The 17,504-nt window shown below is 37.4% G+C and overlaps 1 protein-coding gene across 2 annotated transcripts; it reads right to left on the bottom strand.

The window, feature by feature from the left end:
- Nucleotides 1–791: 791 nt before the first annotated feature.
- On the bottom strand, nt 792–13,489 carry LOC113024196 (uncharacterized). 2 transcript variants are annotated; one of them, XM_026171065.2, is made up of 16 exons: nt 13,273–13,489; nt 10,873–10,924; nt 10,609–10,647; nt 9,910–10,053; nt 9,318–9,641; nt 8,783–9,069; nt 8,424–8,488; nt 7,856–8,004; nt 7,642–7,710; nt 5,142–5,446; nt 4,799–4,863; nt 4,568–4,707; nt 4,065–4,459; nt 3,837–3,898; nt 3,608–3,741; nt 792–1,743 (listed from the first exon to the last, which is right to left on the bottom strand). In XM_026171065.2, the coding sequence occupies exons 2-16, from the start codon at nt 10,904–10,906 to the stop codon at nt 1,655–1,657; spliced, it is 2,301 nt and encodes a 766-aa protein (XP_026026850.2). In that variant the 5' UTR covers nt 10,907–10,924; nt 13,273–13,489; the 3' UTR covers nt 792–1,654. The 2 variants fall into 2 exon arrangements, with proteins under 2 accessions (XP_026026850.2, XP_080159084.1); XM_080302958.1 differs by lacking the exon at nt 13,273–13,489 and adding an exon at nt 12,252–12,631.
- Between the last annotated feature and the right edge of the window lie 4,015 nt (nt 13,490–17,504).

Raw genomic sequence — 17,504 nt, 5'->3', positions numbered from 1 at the left:
GCTGCAGGTGTGATACACAGAGAATTAAAAAACAATATTGTGTAAATGGATTGTTGTCTGCTACTTTGCTCCTTCATTTGATAGTACATCAAAGCCTGTGGTCCTCTACCTGTAGTAGAGTAGTTTGTAAACAGTAGTTTGCAAGGGAAACACATTTGTACTTGTTTCTTGGTAGCTCCTGTTGTTTTTTCCTGGATTCTGGTAGTAGCTAGGGATACATTCATGACTATGGCTAACAGCCAGTCTTAACAATCCCAGTTTGATCTATAATCTACTATCCTTGGATATCGGCTCTGAAAATAATAGGTCTAGTAATAAGATGACACATCTTTGATAAAGAAGTTCAATACAGCAACCCTTTGTTTGTGTTAGTTGGCTTGACAAAACCTAAGCCCCAGTTAAAGATTTCATACCTGTTCATTGAGGTGTCAAAAGTAGAGACAGTTTGTACTTTAGTAGAAGTACAGATACCAGTGTTAAAGAATGCTGCAATAAAAGTTGAAGTACTGATTCAACTCCTTTACTCAAGTAAAAGTAAAAAAGTACAGGTTGTGAAATATACTTCACACTACTTCCACTACAGTGACAACATTACTACATAAAAGTAGCTTCTTGAAGACAATTTCGACCACCTATTTTTATGCAGAGCCAACTGAACCTTGTGCTATATCAATGTTCACGTGTTTAAAGTTCACATGGTGATTTAGGCTCTTGCTTGACACAGAACACTCTGACTTTAATCTCAAAATAGCTCCTTAACGCATTAATTGTTTTGTAGTACACAAACCTGGTAATTGTCATAATCTTTATTTTGATAAATATAAAGTTCACAAATCTACAAATCACATTCACCACACCACTAATAATTATTATTTGCAGTAGTTTTTCCTTCTTCTGATATTAAAAGGAAAAAATGCAGAGTAAAAGAGATGGCATTTACAAATCACAAGAAGCATATTAAGCCTAAGATTCTAGTACTTGGTTGAATAAATAATGGTTTTATTAATTTCATTATAGAGGCATACAGATCTTTTAATCAATGCACTAATTAATCAATGAAAAGAAGAAAAACAACTTATTTTTATTAAGACAGTAGTATGTAAATATTTTGCTAGACTAGTATGCTGTTTCTCATTTAAAGTCCACCTTCCAAACTATTCACCTGATACTGTATGATTATGACAGAATCAATCACTTGTCTGCTGCATCAAGATCATTTCAGTTCAACTCACATCATTAAATATGCACATCTTCTCTTTCACCATTTAACTCAATAATATGTTAGGATATTAATTCGCATCTTGCAATGCATATTGTAAATTAATATGTATGTTTTTTATAGTTTTTTTTAATGCCACAATAGCAACGAAAACAAGTGCACTAACTAGCTAATGTGTTACTCACAAGTAACTGCCAATACGTTGCCAAAAAGTATTAGATATTTTGCACCATAAATTTGTGTCTGGAAAATACTATAAGATATATATATTAATCTTTTACACTCAGCACACATCTGAGCACCAAATTACTTCATCTTGGTAAATTTCATAATGCTAGCTTCTTATATCTTTTGTTTTTCCTTTGGTCGGCACACCCGGTTTTATAGCACAGTAAAAACTTTTGGTGAAGTCACTGGAGTGAACTTGAGTGGTGCCTACATGTTGATCATGATTTGTGCCACAGTCAACAGTGTTAGCGCCCATATGCCAATTGTAGACTGAAGACTGGTTGATGATGACACTCCTGGAATATTGAAAAAAAAAAAAAAGGTACCTCCATAAAATTCTCTGGACTTATAAACTTGAGTTCTCATCTTGCTTTTATGTGTAACACTGACAGCCAGAGGTGGGACCAAGTCATTGTTTTGCAAGTCTCAAGTAAGTCTCAAGTCTTTATCCTCAAGTCTCAAGTCAAGTCTCAAGTAATGTCAGGCAAGTCAGAGTCGAGTCTCAAGTCACTGGTGTAAAAGTCCGAGTCAAGTCACAAGTCTGAAACTTTGAATTTCAAGTCCTTTCGAGTCTTTAAAAAAAAAAACAACGAAAAAATAATGTTGCAGTTATGCTAAATGTAAATATTAGACCATGTAATTTTTAAATCTGTGTTTTTCTCAACACATGACAAAATAGTGAACTTAGAAAATATACACAAATTGTGAAATTGCACCTCTTTAAAATGCAGCTCAATTAAACCTAGCTCCAAGAATAATTTTCACCGACAGTTCTGAGATAAGCTGCATGTTATTCTTGGATGCGGTTGTAGGACCGGCTTTAAAATCGCATGACAAAAATATCATACACATTAAAAAAAAACTGTATCACCAACGTAGCCTGGACAACATTTGCTAGTTAGATGAAGTCAGGTATCTCATCGTAGCATATTTATATGCATATTTATAATCATACGGCTCTTGGAGTGAGTGCATACACTCATGAAGTTTAGTAACTTCAGGTCACTGCAACAAGCCCAGGTACAGTTTACCGACGGATGGGTGCAGGACCTTGAAATGCACCGTGTAGAAAGTAAAGACCATCGTACCTATCATAAGTTTACCAGTCTCACAAATCGTCGTCATAAATACACATTCCTTAACCGTTTATTAATAGGACCTTTGAGCTCAACGGTAATTAATTAGCAGTGGAAATAATTTCTGGTAGCATCACAGAAATGTAGCAGTGACAATAATATTGTATGCTGTAATCGTACTGGGCAATTAGTGATACAAAAAACCTGTTTTACCCTGTGAATAAAAGTATATGTTTTTGTCAATGTACCATAATAACAGAAGCGAAACGCAATATTGTGTCAGGACAATTCACTATTTATGCACAATAAACAAAGGAGCATAGCGCGACAATTTCTGTTCAGCGCCAGACTTGCTTGTAACCTATATCACCAATTATGTTGTGAAAATGACGCATTAACTACAACAGCAGACTGATCTTCGTGTAAATGCTTGGAGCAGACTAACCTGTGAGCTGGAGTGTTCTGGGACGTTATATTTGGTCTTTGAATGGCTGCAATCCAGGCCATCCGTCGTGTCTTTGTTACTTCGGAAACATGGCTCGAACAATTTCTCTTCAACGACGTAATCCGATAACAACCGATCTCTTTACCCGTCGGCTTCCCGTGGCTGTCATGCGACCGGCTATTGCAGTTAATAATACAACGGCTTCTTGACATTTTTGTGTTTCTTTTTATCGCTGTATAACTGATTTTAATTGAAAGCCTGCGTGCGCTAGTACCGCTTGCCACGAGTTCCCAGAATCCTTTGCGGTTCTACCCGTGAATGACGTCACATTTTCAATCTCTATATAATATGCATGTTAAATTTTATATTTGGGGTAAAATATCAAGTCTTTTCAAGTAAACCGGTTCAAGTCCAATTCAAGTCCCAAGTCATTGGTGTAAAAGTCCAAGTCAAGTCACAAGTCTTAGAACATTTTTTCAAGTCAAGTCTAAAGTCATAAAATTAATGACTCGAGTCTGACTCGAGTCCAAGTCATGTGACTCGAGTCCACACCTCTGCTGACAGCACAATTATACAACATTATATAGGGTAGTTTACATTAATAAATTCAAACTGCAGAATATGTGGCCAGAAACTTACTTATACTGCCTTCTATGATGCCCAGTGTGGTATTTTGGAGTGCTTGTGTCAGCGCTGTAGTTGCATTAGTTAGTGATGGAACCAAGCTTTGATTTTGGAACACAAGAGTCATGTTGACAACTACTGATCCATTCCTAGAATGACAAAGACAGAAGCAATACTTCTTAAAAGCAGTTGAAGGACAGATATCTAAGAAAAACATAAGTCATGGACAGAAATTTAGCCTTACTTAAAGCTGTTAACCCTGGAGCGTAGGAATGATCCAAAGACATTTTTAACCAGTCTGTTTATCTGAAAGAGAACATTATTGTGAAGTGTTTACAAGTGTTTAATGAAGGTTAAAGGAAGAAATGAAAGTCTCTTAAATCATATATAGTTCCAAGAATATATACATTTTACATTATTATGCTAGCCGACATTTAGGTTTGTTTGTTAGCACATAGTATTGGTGTCTTACCTCATTGGTCACTTTTTGAGCTAAAGCCTGAAAAGCTGATGAACTTGAGTTTGCGAGGTCTGCTGTAAAAGTTTGGCTGAGACTGAATATCAGACCAAGGGCTCCTTGACTTGCAGTAGGAGGATCTGTTGATGCAGTGCTGGTAGTTGTTGTGGGTAATGTTGTCACTGTAGTGGAAGTGGTTGTTGTATTTGGAGACACAGTTGTAGCTGTAGTTGTATTGGAACCAACTGTTGTGGCTGCAGTTGTATTAGAACCCACAGTTGTGGCTGTAGTTGTATTGGAACCAACTGTTGTGGCTGCAGTTGTATTGGAAACCACTGCTGTAGCTGCAGTTGTTGCAGCTGTAGTAATGTTAGAAGCAGTGGTTGGGGTTGTTGTAATATTGAGCTCAGCTGCGGAAGCAAAGAAAGTGGAAACTGTAACTGTACCGGTGATTTATCAATAAAGAATTACTAATTTATTTAAGATAAAGAATTAAATAAGTTTGGTTAAATACTTACTTGCATTAAGACTGCCTGGTATAATGTTCAGGGAAGAAGAGTTAATATTTGCAGGGAGTTCTGTGGTTAAATTGTTTACTGTAGGAACTGAGGCTTTGTCTTGGAATACAAGAGTCATATCGGTAACCACTGATCCTGACCTTTATTGGTAAAGAGAGAAAGAAATACTTTTATGGCAGGAAGTGACTAGTAAATATCTGGAAAAACTACATTATCAAATTTTGGCCTTACCGGAATGATTTAACAAAGGAACGAAGGAAGGATGATCTATAGACACGTTTACATGCAGCATTTACCTGAAAGATAAAATGTAGTTTTATACTTTTACAGCAGATGCACATGCCATTGCCTGTATGAATCTGAGGCTTTCATAAATATCATCTTGCAAATCAAATGGATTTACAAAACTAAACAGGACTTAGAAGATTTAATAACCAAACTAAATATGAATAAATGAATGTAAAGAAGAAGAAGAAGAAGACCAGGGAAAGAGGCATTTCAGTATTTTAACCATTGCCAATTTTCAGTGAGTTTTATGTAGGCCAACAGAATATCAGCACTGTTGCCGTCTTACCTCATTGGTCACTTTTTGAGCTAAAGCCTGAAAAGCTGATGAACTTGGGTTTGCGAGGTCTGCTGTAAAAGTTTCGCTGAGACTGAATATCAGACCAAGGGCTCCTTGACTTGCAGTAGGAGGATCTGTTGATGCAGTGCTGGTAGTTGTTGTGGGTAATGTTGTCACTGTAGTGGAAGTGGTTGTTGTATTTGGAGACACAGTTGTAGCTGCAGTTGTATTGGAAACCACTGTTGTGGCTGCAGTTGTATTAGAGCCCAAAGTTGTCGCTGCATTTGAGGTAGCATTCGTGGCATTGGCAGTAGCTGAGGCAATAGATATAGTTGGAACAAATGTCAGTTACAATATATTATTTTTACAAATGGAGAATTAAAGAATTTCATGAACATGCCACAGATAGGACATTCACTTTTAGTATAAACTGGTACATACTGTATTTTATTAAAGAAAACACGTTTCCTCATAGTCATGGATTGATTTAACAGACACTGATTTTCCTGGTGATAGAGGTTAAAGGTGAGGCTCCTCTTCACTTGTGTGGTTAGACTGAGTGTTGATGAGTTTATGCTGACTGCAAATGAGTTTGGGATAAGTGGTGTTGAAGTCATGTTTACCTGTAGTGAAGTTGTGCTGAGTGGGGTGAGAGCATGCTGACTGGTGCTGTTGGTGAGCATTATAGTGAGGTGATTTGGTGTGGTCAGGTTAAGTGGTGTTAAAGGTGTGTTGACTTGTGGTGAGGTTGTAGAGGCTACTGGTAAGGTCATGCTGAATGGTGCCATTGGTGCTAATGGTACTATGGTCACCTTAATTGGTGTAACTGGGTTAACTGCTGTTCAAGTCATGTTGACTTGTAGTGAGGTTGTACTGAGTGCCAATGGGCTTGTGCTGACTGGTGCTATTGATTTGGATGGTGCTGAGGGCATGTTATCTGGTGTGGCTGAGGTTGAGTTTAGGGATGGACCGATCCGATATTACGGTATCGGTCCGATACTGACCTAAATTACTGGATCGGATATCGGAGAGAAATAAAAAATGTAATCCGATCCATTAAATATCACAAAAGCACTTCACAAAACTTGCAACATGGCGCAACTCAGCTCATAACCTTAGCGTGTCGGAGCAGTATGCGTCACGTGATAGAGCGGCTGTGGCGTGCAAGACTTGCTGGCGGTCAGCATTTGGATCCTCGCTACCAAACCGGCATTTCATCTCCGAGAAAGTGATCCCAGAGAGAAGTAAAGCAAGTGTGTAAGTTCATCTCTGGATGTTTGTGAAGCATTCCCATGTTAAGCTTAACAACCGATATATGGAGCGACTGCCTCTTCTCTCTCCCTCCCTCTCCTGTTACTACATCAATCATGAAACTGATCAATGATCAGCTGATCGGCTTTTCTGTTGCGAGTCCCGTTTCTCTTGTTTATTTATCGCCAACTTTGCACCAGAAAGAGGAAACCAGCGGCTGAACAACAGCAGCACATTTAAGCTTGATAAGCTGTTCTTAGAATTTATTTAATATTACTTTCTACACCAGGATCCTTTTCTACGTAGTTGACGGCTGGTAACTGTGCAGGGGCGGATCTAGCAAAGTTTAGCCAAGGGGGCCGATAGGGCATTAACAGGGAAAAGGGGGGCCCAAAGAATATGTTTCTTTTTTATTCTCATTTAAAATGTCTAGCTTTTAATAAACAATTATCTGAATCTTACAACCAAAGTTTTAATCAGAGGTAAAATGTATAGAAGTCATTACTGTATATAGTAACTATTAAGTCTAATACATACCCTAGTAAGCTATAGTACCTTTTCCATCTGTGCAGTCTGCAATTCTGTTGAAAAAAGATGCTGAATCTATTTAATTATTGTAGAAAAATAATTGATTTCTGTGCATTTTTTTTTTACATGTGCATTAAATTAAGGTTGATTACGTCGATTATGCATCACGAGCCAGAGGATGGGGGGTAGTTCCCTATTTTTTTTTTTTTTTTACTGGGAGTTTGCAACCCTATCAGTTAGGTTGTTTAATATTTCTGCTAAGTACTCTTTAAAATACCAGAATAGGGAGGATGGTGTAGGTTTAAGTTTATTAGCTCAGTATTGCTGAACCATGAAATATTTTGTGTGCAGTGTGTTTTTTACATACAGGTATAACAGAATAGCTTTAGTGTTTTGTTTTTAAAACATGAGTATGAACCTATACAAAATGCAGCAAGATATTAAAAAAACTGTTTTATTGATAAAAAAATAAACTATATTGGATTCCTATCGGTATCAGCAGGTATCCAAATTTATGATATCGGTATCGGTATTGGACATAAAAAAGTGGTATCGTGCCATCTCTAGTTGAGTTCAGTGGAATCAATATCACATTAAATGTTGTTAGCACAGAGGTGATGTTGAGTGGTGGTGAGGCTGGATAAAATGGTTATAAGAGTGAGGCTGTATGATGGTGTTACATGCTTGTGATAATCACATGTAAAAATTCATAGTTATTTCATGGTAATACCTGGTGTGGTACTTGGATTCATTGTTGAAGATGATGTTATGATTTGTTCTGTTGGTGCTATTGTCACAGCTGGAAATCACAATATTAAATAAGTCATTGCACAGTCTTGTGACTATTTCCTAGTTATCATATATTTGAGATCAACATCCAAAATCACAATTTATGACAATAAATGATCAGGAAGGATGAAACAACAAATTACATGAGGACCGACCTTTTGCTGAAATAGATGACGTGTTAACTGAGAGGTTAAAAGTTGAGCTTGCAACAGCTTCTGTCAAAGTTGCAACTGCAGAGCTGATATTTGGTAATGTGCTGACATTATTGAATATCAGCTCAGCATCAACCACAATGGATCCTTGACTGTAAAGGAAAAATGTAGTGATTTTCTATGCTTTCATTTTATTTGTCAATTCTTTATCACTGATTAGCCTTACATCAAGAAGGCAAGAATGAACTTATTAAATCTATTGTTAAAAATAAAAAGTAAATGGTTAGTTGTCTGGATGCATGCTCAATCATCCAGTATAGTAAAAAAGTTGAATCTTTTCATCTGGACATAAGTTTTCAGTGGGAGAAATGTTTTGTCACTGTTCCAAGTGAATTCTTCAGTCTCAGTTGATTGCAGGTTTCTGCAGCCATATAAACAGTACCTTTGCACAACAACTGAAACTAGTCAACTTACCTCACAATGGTCTGTGAGGTCAGTTCCTTGATCATTAAATGGTTAGTAGCTAATAAATGTTTAGTTTTAGAAAGTAATCTTAAGCTGTGTTTCTTACCTGAAACTACTGATGACAGCTCGATTAAAGCTAGATCCAAATTTTTTACTATAGACGCCGTTGAGCTAGGAATAAATTGTTTTGAAAGATATATAAATACATATCATAAAAAATGAAATTTCAAATATTTTAAAATCAAGTTCATATAAGTCATATCACAAAGATTTCATACATTTTATGTTTCATGTATACGTTCCCTTGCTCATCATAAAATTCTTAGTTATTTGGAGTAACCAGCTAGAATTGTATTTATTCATATTTTTATATATCTATTGTTTAAGTACATTCAGATCAAAAGAACAAAGACGTTTAGATAAGTAGACTTTTTGGGAAGGTTAAAAAAAATTCCAAGAACTCACCTGTTCAGTCACTTTTGATTCTAACTGTTTAAAGGCTGGTGAGTTTTTGTTTGCAAGTTCTGGTGAAAAGGTTTCCTGCAGCTTAAATCCTAAATTGATTTTAGGTGCTTGTGCTGGCGCGGCAGTTGTAGTTGTGGTTGGAGCTGCAGCTTTAGTTGTAGTGCTAAAAAAGGTGACATTTGAAAGTATGGATGTTCCTTGCGAAGTTAGGTCTGGAGATAATGGCTTGACTGTTGGTGAGGTCATGCTGGGTGTACTGAGTGACGCTGCGGTCATGTTGACTGGTTCTGTGGATGGGTAAAGTAATGTTAAGGTCATATCAACTTGTTCTATGGTTTAATGTTGTTGACAACATGTTCACAGGCAAGGTTGTGTTTATTGTTATTGAGGTAGTGCTAAGTCGCATAGAGGTCATCTTGACGAGACTGGGTTAAGTGGTATTGAGGACAGTTGATCTGTTGTTAAATTGTGTTGAGTGGTGATAAAGTAATGCTGACTGGTGTTGTTGGTGAGAGTGGTGCTGAGGTGATGTTACCTGGTAGGGTTGCATTTAGATGCACTGAGGTCATGCTGACTAGTTTTGTGGGTGGTGCTGATGTCACTATACCCGGTGAAGTATGTGGAATTGTGGTCATGTTGACTTGAGGTGAGGTTGCATTGAGAGACGGTGGTAAGGGTGGTGCTGATGTCACGTTTTTTGGTGAAGTTGCATTGAGTGGCGGAGAGGTCATGATGCCTGGTGTTGTCTGTGAGGGTGTTGCTGACGTCACGTTACCCGATGAAGTTGGGTTAACTGGTAATGAGGCCATGTTCGTGTTGACTGTTGCTGTTGGTGAGGGTGGTGCTGATGTGATGTTTTCTGTTGAGGGACAGCAACTTTTATTACTCCGGTGTTTACAATATCTGCTCATCATGATCTTTGCTTAAAATAAAATAATGACACTGAATACAGAGGCATAATTTAGACACGAATAAAAGCATTTTAGACAAAGGAATATATACTGCAGTTCATTTTCATTTTGATTTTGTTCTAAAGTCCACTACTTAAAATCTTTTTAGTGGATTATGGAACATAATAAATTAACTGTCATTCATATATTGAATGCGCACGATTTGTATTAGATTACCTGAAGATGATGTTGTGGTGGGTTGTAATGAGGTTATGTTTGAGTTTATTGGTGCTGAGGTTCCAAAAACTGTTGGTGGAGTTGTACCTTCTGGTGGTGAGGTTGCACTGCTTGGTACTGATGTAATGTTTACCAGAGATGCGACTGTGTTAAATAAAAGGTAATTATTGTAAAAAGAAAAGGCATTGGTGAGGTTGCATTTCCCATTGAGACTGGGTTGATTGGTGGTGAGGTTAAATGAAAAAGAAGTTATAAGGCAGTAAAAGCATGATTAACTGTAGATGAGCTTGTAGTGTTTGATGATTGTAAAGATGAGTTTAGTGGTGGTAGGATTTCGTTTGAGGTTGCATTGCTTGGTACTGATGTTATGTTGATGTCTGATGGGCTTGTGCTAACTGAAAATAGAAGTGTTAGTGGGTTTGGGTTAATAGAATGGGAGTCCCCCATGCCCACATGTTCCTCCACCTCAGCTGTTCAGTATTTTACTCATTGAATACAGTAAAATGCTGACATAGTTGTGCATTAAAAAGAACACTGTCTTAAAAGCATGTACATTAGTTTCATTACACTAAAGTTTCTTTAGTTACGTCAAATTGTGGTGGGAGGTGGAGGGATGTCGAACAGAGGAATGGGAGTGAGGGGTGGGGAAATCTTTTAGCCCATTCAGCTCTAGGCTCCTTCAGCTTCTGTTTTTGTTACCTGTTGTTGAATTGTCAGTAGATGCTGCTCCCACTAGTCCTGTAGAATATTAATTGGATTATTATTCTTATCTGAATTTAGGCAAAAAGCAAAATTATACAAATTCAGTCTATACTTTCATATATTTTAAATATAAATTGCTATTAGCATCATCGCTCTATTTGCACTGTCTCAAAATCTCTCACACACACACATACGTGCAAACACATGAAACCACAAATATCAAGAGAGTGAAATGACAGAAAGATACAACCCAAGAAATACCTGCTAATAGGAGGAGGAATGTAAGAGGTTCCATCCTCCCTCTGCCTGGTTCCTGTAAAACACAACCCTCCATAAATATATTTGTAGTTTTTTGTTTGTTTGTTTGTTTGTTTGTTTTGTGTTGTTTAAATTTTCCCAAAGAAGTAAAATTTGCACTTACAAAAATGTATGAACAAAACAAAATGACTTTTTACTTGTTGACTCTGGTTCAGTTTTCTATTCTATGTCTCCGTTTGGCAGTAGTTTTCATTCACTCATAACAGGTGTGGAAAAGAGTTACAAAACTGCTACAATATGAATAAACTAAAATTACAGAGGACATGTTTGAGAAATACTTTTTCTTTTCATCTGAAATATTTATACTTATATATTACTAAGAAATAATCAAATTAAGAACTGTGGTCTCAGGCATATGGTGTGACAGCATGTATAATGAAATTGAATAAATAATAACAAAATATGAATCTTCTCTCGTGTGTTCTGTGATCAAAATTCTTACTATTTGTCATTTTCTGACATTAAAACTATATATATCATGAATTTATAATCATGTAATTCCATCTTTCTAGTCTATCAGACTGTTTGCAATTAGAAGCCATTTAAGTATTTAATAAATATCAGTATGTATTTGTTAAGTTGAGCTTTTTTCTTTACTTGGAATTCTTTGAAATTCCAAAGAGCAAAGGTACAAGAACTTTTTTTTCATATTCACTGTACATTCAGCTGTCAGTGCAGAGTGGCCACACCTTGACAAGCTAAGCAGGGCAATCTATTATTCAAAATACAAAGAACCACTCAATTACACATTCAGCATACAACTTTTTTGGCTTTAAAAGTGAACCAATTCATTGTTGGCCGGCATTTTCTTGTTATTTAACAGTCTAATGTGAAATGAACAATGGCATTCAAAAATGCATTTGATTAATTTGAGAAAAATACCTGAATGTGAACAGGAAAAACTAACATTGTGAGAAACTTTCAGAAAACAGTAATCCAAATTTAGAAATGTGATGATGAAAACTCCCAATTTAATTAAGAATGTATGAATCTACAGCTTATTAATAGACTTCTCAAAGCTTATAAAATCAATTAGAACATACAAAACTTTGACCTTTTTGGTGTAAACTAATTATGCATTCATTGTATTTTTAACATGTATTTGTGTATCAGAATTGACTGTGCAGCAGCATTTTAGTTAGTGATAAAAAAATTTTTATTCTTTCTGAATCTAATTCAAATGACTGTCATATGAAAAATATATTTATAACCAGTAAGAAGTCTGGTCTCAGCCCTATGTTACAGCTTTTACACTCAACACAGTGTTAGTGACATCATGAATAATAAACATACATATATAATAAAAGCCTTCTCTCACGTACTTTATTGTCTGTGAAGGTTCTCAGTCATCCAGGTCATCGTAGTCAAAGGAGCTTGCAAAGAAAAGCGTCTGGACTTCTTTAAGTTGCTTGAAGACGTTTCACCTCTCATCCGAGAAGCTTCTTCAGTTCTAAGGTCAAATGGTGGAGAGTCCCAGATATAAACCTAGTGGGAGTAACCCCCCACAGAGGGACAAAAGGACCCCCTGATGATCCTCTAATCGCCTGAGCCAAGGTGTGAAGCTGGGTGTGGGTCCCAATCAGCCAGAGTTTTGGGTGAGCTCATTGTGAAACCTGGCCCCACCTTATCATGCGAATTCCTGAGGTCAGATGGCCCAGGATGTGAGTGGGCGTTAAGGCGTCTGGGAAGGGATCTCAAAACTGGATTATAGATGGCAGAGAGTTGGTGTCGTAAACCCCCGCCTCTGTTCAAAGATGGTCGCTCACAGTGGACATAGATGGCTTCTTTCACTCCTCTTTCAAACCATCTGTCCTCTCTGTCCAAAATGTGAACATTGGCATCCTTCTGGGACTCTCCACCATTTGACCTTAGAACTGAAGAAGCTTCTCGGATGAGAGGTGAAACGTCTTCAAGCAACTTAAAGAAGTCCAGACGCTTTTCTTTGCAAGCTCCTTTGACCACGTACTTTATTATTAAGACGCTGTCTGCTACTCTAGAACATAAAAAGTGACTTAATCTGATTTATTAATAATAATATCATGCAATGTCTAAATGTTTTGTATATTATTGGTTTGATCATATTATGATCATTTAAGTCTTTAATAAATATAAATGTGTGTTTGTTAAATATGTTTTTGTTTAAACAAGGATTAAACACACGCAAAAGTACAAAAACATTTTCTCGTATTTGTTATACAGAGCTGTCAGTGCAGAATGATGACACCTTGACAAGAAATTAGATGTTGGTGGTGTAAATTAATTCCTTATTAATTATAATTTTAAATATTTACTTGTGTTAATATCGGAATTTAAAAAATAAAAAAAAATAAAAATTTCTCTTACCTCTTGGGAGTCTAACTGTGCAGCAGTATTCTTTTAGTCAGTATTAACCGCACCCTGAATGGTAGGCTAACTAGGCAACAGACTCCTTACCAGCTGGAGTCCAAATAAGTAACTGAAGACTTGTGCCTTTGGTTATTTGTAAGTGAAGCAAGAAATTCTTGCTTTTTCAAAGTGTGACATAACTAGCTGGACTTGTTTTGTTCATCATTTTCTAAGCAAAGAGAATGTTGAAAGTCTTAAGGTGCAATCACAATGCCAAGCCCATTCTTTCAGTTTCACACTTTCATACATTTCAAAATCTTGTCATGAGTAGTGCTGCAAGGACTACTGATTAAATTGTATCATTAGTACTTGCAATAAACACTGCTCTGGGTTTGAGTTGTCTTTAAACAAACTATGGTTAAACAACCTGTCAAATTTTTTTTTAAAAGTTCAATCTGTGTCATTTACATAAAATATCAGCAAAACCTAAAGTCACTTTCAGAAAAAGTCTGATCAGTGAAACTAGTGCTTTTAGTATTCTCTCTGAGCAATGACACTTAGTAGCTTTTATCTTTTATTTTTCTATCTTACTTATAAAATTTGTGTTAAAATAAAAAAACAACCTGTCAAAAAGACTACTTTCTTTCATTCTTTGAGCTTACAAACAATATGCAATTTCCGATATCTACAATAAACCAAATTATTATTCACTGTATAAACTAATGATTGTAGAAAAGAACTTTTCTGCAATCATTGGTACAAACACAAGTATTTGCAAATATAACTGGTTGCTTAACAGTGTGAATTTCTTTTTTTCATCTGTTTATTGTTTTTGTTACAGCTTAGGAATAATGCACTGCCGTTATATTTTGTGGTGTCTGAATTCAGAGATGTGTAACAGTGAACATTTTAAGTCTATATTTTGAGATATTTTGATTACATTTACAATGAAGCTTAATACACACTTGGACCTTGTTTTATCAGTCATACACAAAAAGTTGAAATGCAGAAAGTGTGATCACACGGATTCATCTGAAATCTTAAAACTAAATAAATTATGAATCCATCATAAGCCTCGCACCTAGGTCTGTGTATTTCAGGTGTGTGAAATAAATTAAAATAAAAGTGTAAAGCCTCCATATGTAAACATTTGGATCTTGTCTACCATTCTGCCCTCTGCCCTTTATTATTGGCCATTATTTTAGTACTCATCACTGCCTTTTATTTGAGTAAGTCTCTCATAAGGTTCTCATTTGGAACCTTCCTATTTGCATACATTTTATGCTGGTCTGGTGCGGAGTCATATCAGTTGTTCTGATGCCTGGCTTTCACTGCACATTTGTACTTAGCTGGCTGAACTGCTTTTAGTTCTCTATACACTAACAATTAATTATCTGGTAACTTTTGTCTATATCTTAGTGTTTGTCTCTTTCATGTGTATTATGTATACTCAGTTAACCCTATTTTGTATTCTTTAGTTAATTGAGTGTCTTTCCTTGAGATGTACAATACAGTATGTGGTTTTTAAAGGCATAAGAACTGCTGGATAAGATTTTTACTGCAGTCCTAGTTTTGATTGCCAAGTTTACACCTTAGAAGCAGGATGTTGACAGTATTTCTACTGGAATATTTAGTCTTGGTATTTTTCTAGAATGTGTTGTCGGTACTTTGGGTGTGTGTGTTAACACTAAGAGCAAGTTTGACTACATTACACTGTAATCCCAGTTACTGGCAAAGGCAAAAAGAAAAACAAAAGAACATTTCTGACTGTTCCGGCAGAGTAATTATAAAAACTGCACAGACTAGGCAGAGAAAACAAAATGCAATGCAGAAAAGGATAATAACTAGGGCGACCAACCGTCTTCTTTTCCCCAGACATGTCCTCTTTTCACGGTCTGTCTGGGGCGTCTGGGGGGATTTTTGAGATTGATAAAAATGTCCAGGTTTTCCTATAGGGCTTTGGAGTTGACGTCACGCCGCAATGTGTTGTGGGAGCGCGGCGCCATTTTCCGGGTCCACAAATCAAAACAAACACACTGTGTTGGAACGACGACAACAAGAAACATGCTTAAAAGCAGCTGAAAAGAAAACGGACGGTATAGAGACCGATTGCGTCCAGAGGCGAAGCGGCGGCACTTGCAGAAAATTGCGTGCATTGGAAATGTGGACCTGTATGAAATACGGCCGTGGAGTAGAAACCCTGAAGACCAACCGCTATTGACGTAGCCTGATATACAGGGTGGGCCATTTATATGGATACACCGTAAGAATAAAGTTATGTTGAAACCAAGCACACCATTGTTTTTCTTGTGACATTACCAATAAGTTTGATGTGTCACATGGCCCTCTTCCTATTGAAAAAACAAAAGTTGTATCCAAGATGGCCGACTTCTAAATGGCCACCACGGTCACCACCCATCTTGAGGAGTTTGCCCCCTCACATATACTAATGTGCCACAAACAGGACTTTAATATCACCAACCATTCCCATGTTATTACAGTGTATCCATATAAATGGCCCACCCTGTATTTTCGTACCTTGTCTGTGGAGTCAGCGCGTACAAGTCGTCAATCAAACAAAGGTAAGTCAGCTCAAGTACTGCGAGTAAAATGCGTTTGATTTCCCTCCGAACATTCAAATTAGTGCAGCATAAATTCATTCATGAGGGGGAAATTACAGTGAGAACATGTGGAGGCTCTGTAAGAGGGATAACATAGTGAGTTCAGTGCATTGATGTGACATTGTCCTGAAGGATTTAGTCATTCTCTATGGTTAAAGAAATTTATTCATATTTATTATAAATAATTCTAATTATACATCTTGCTTCCACGTTTGTATCCTGTGTCACTAAAAATATATTTTATTTTAATTTTATACATTGCAGAATCTCCTTATCATATTAAGTGATTCATAATTGTCCCTTTATGCTTGTCTGTGTGTGTTTCAGGTGCTGCACTCTCAAAGACTGAATGAACCAGCCCAGCATTGCAGCCATGGGTCACTGTGAGCATCACAGGAAAGGTTGAAGCCGCCCACTGTACCTGTAAGGCCGGAGTCGCAGAGACCTGCAGCCATGTCACTGCTCTTCTGTTTAATGTAGAAGCAACAGTGTTGATCGTGGCACAAGGACTGTTACAGATGAACCTGGCAATATGACCAAGATACAGCCAGAGGTTGGCCATAAGATAGACTTCTCCTCTTCAGCTGCCCCCCAAAAAAGGCTCTCAATCAAAACATAAACAGACCATCCGTACTGAAAGGTAAAAGGAGCCGTCCTCAAAAAAGAAAAATCCCACCTACTACTGTGGAGGAGTTGGCACCACTATTGGATACTTTGCTGGAACACAGTAAAGCTGTGGGTTGTGGGAATGACCCATAATGTTTTATCTAGATTTATGCCTGAAGTGCACTGCCATGTAAATAATTTGCATTTACTGTACTAAAACCCTGGGGAAAGAATGAAATGCAAACCCTTTTTAAGCTTATTCTCTTGCCGGTCGTGCGATCGAACATTGCAGCGGACCGCACAGCAAGAACGAACCATGGCTGTTGTGTGTGCCTTCGCTCCTTTTTCGCTTGCACTTTGGTTGGACCCAGAAAATGGCGCATCAGGCCAAAATCCTTTCCACGCCCACCCCCGTGACATCACGCTCCAAAGACCTATATTCTGACAGAGGACCCATGTGTGTGACGTCATCCCCAAACTGCTGCTTTGTGAGCGCTTGTTCTGCACTCACAGACAGGACAGGCAGCGCGCAGCAACGCGCCTAATGATGTTTAAAAGATCCCAAAGTGCAAGTCCATCTTTCAGAGGAAAGAAATTTACCTCGTACTGACCGTATATGGGCTGATGGTGATTTTTCGTTTTTATGGGCCGATGTTTTATTTTTTTGGTAACGGTATAAACAATGAAAGGTGGTGGATTGGCCAGATGCTGGCCAATGTGTAAAAATAACTCAGTTGTTTGGTGGTGGTTGTGGCGGAGCTTCCACAGAGGCCAGCAAATGGATGAAAGAAAGGGGAGGCAGGAGGAGGAGAGACCCGAGGCGGCCACCTGTCCAAGTGTCAGGTGAACTGAACTTCAGGTAAGAAGTTATGACCTGCAGTCTATCTGGGTCAGATATAAACCAAGTTTAGGTGTAGTTTATTTTCGTTATGCTGACTTTTTACAGTCAGTTACAATAACTCGTACTGCGTACTAGCTAGCATGATGGAGTTTCTACAGCTGGGTGGGTGCTATGATGTTACT

The sequence above is a fragment of the Astatotilapia calliptera genome, chromosome 6 (assembly GCF_964374335.1).
Source record: "Astatotilapia calliptera chromosome 6, fAstCal68.1, whole genome shotgun sequence".
NCBI classification, from domain to species: domain Eukaryota; kingdom Metazoa; phylum Chordata; class Actinopteri; order Cichliformes; family Cichlidae; genus Astatotilapia; species Astatotilapia calliptera.
This window is presented reverse-complemented; position numbering and strand designations above follow the sequence as displayed.

Coding starts and splice junctions, on each gene's coding strand:
- LOC113024196 (XM_026171065.2), bottom strand. CDS start 10,906: ATGGAACCTCTTACATTCCTCCTCCTATTAGCAG. Junction 3,899..4,064: donor CTCAAAAAGTGACCAATGAG/GTAAGACACCAA, acceptor GTTCTCTTTCAG/ATAAACAGACTGGTTAAAAA. Junction 1,744..3,607: donor CATCATAGAAGGCAGTATAA/GTAAGTTTCTGG, acceptor TCAATATTCCAG/GAGTGTCATCATCAACCAGT.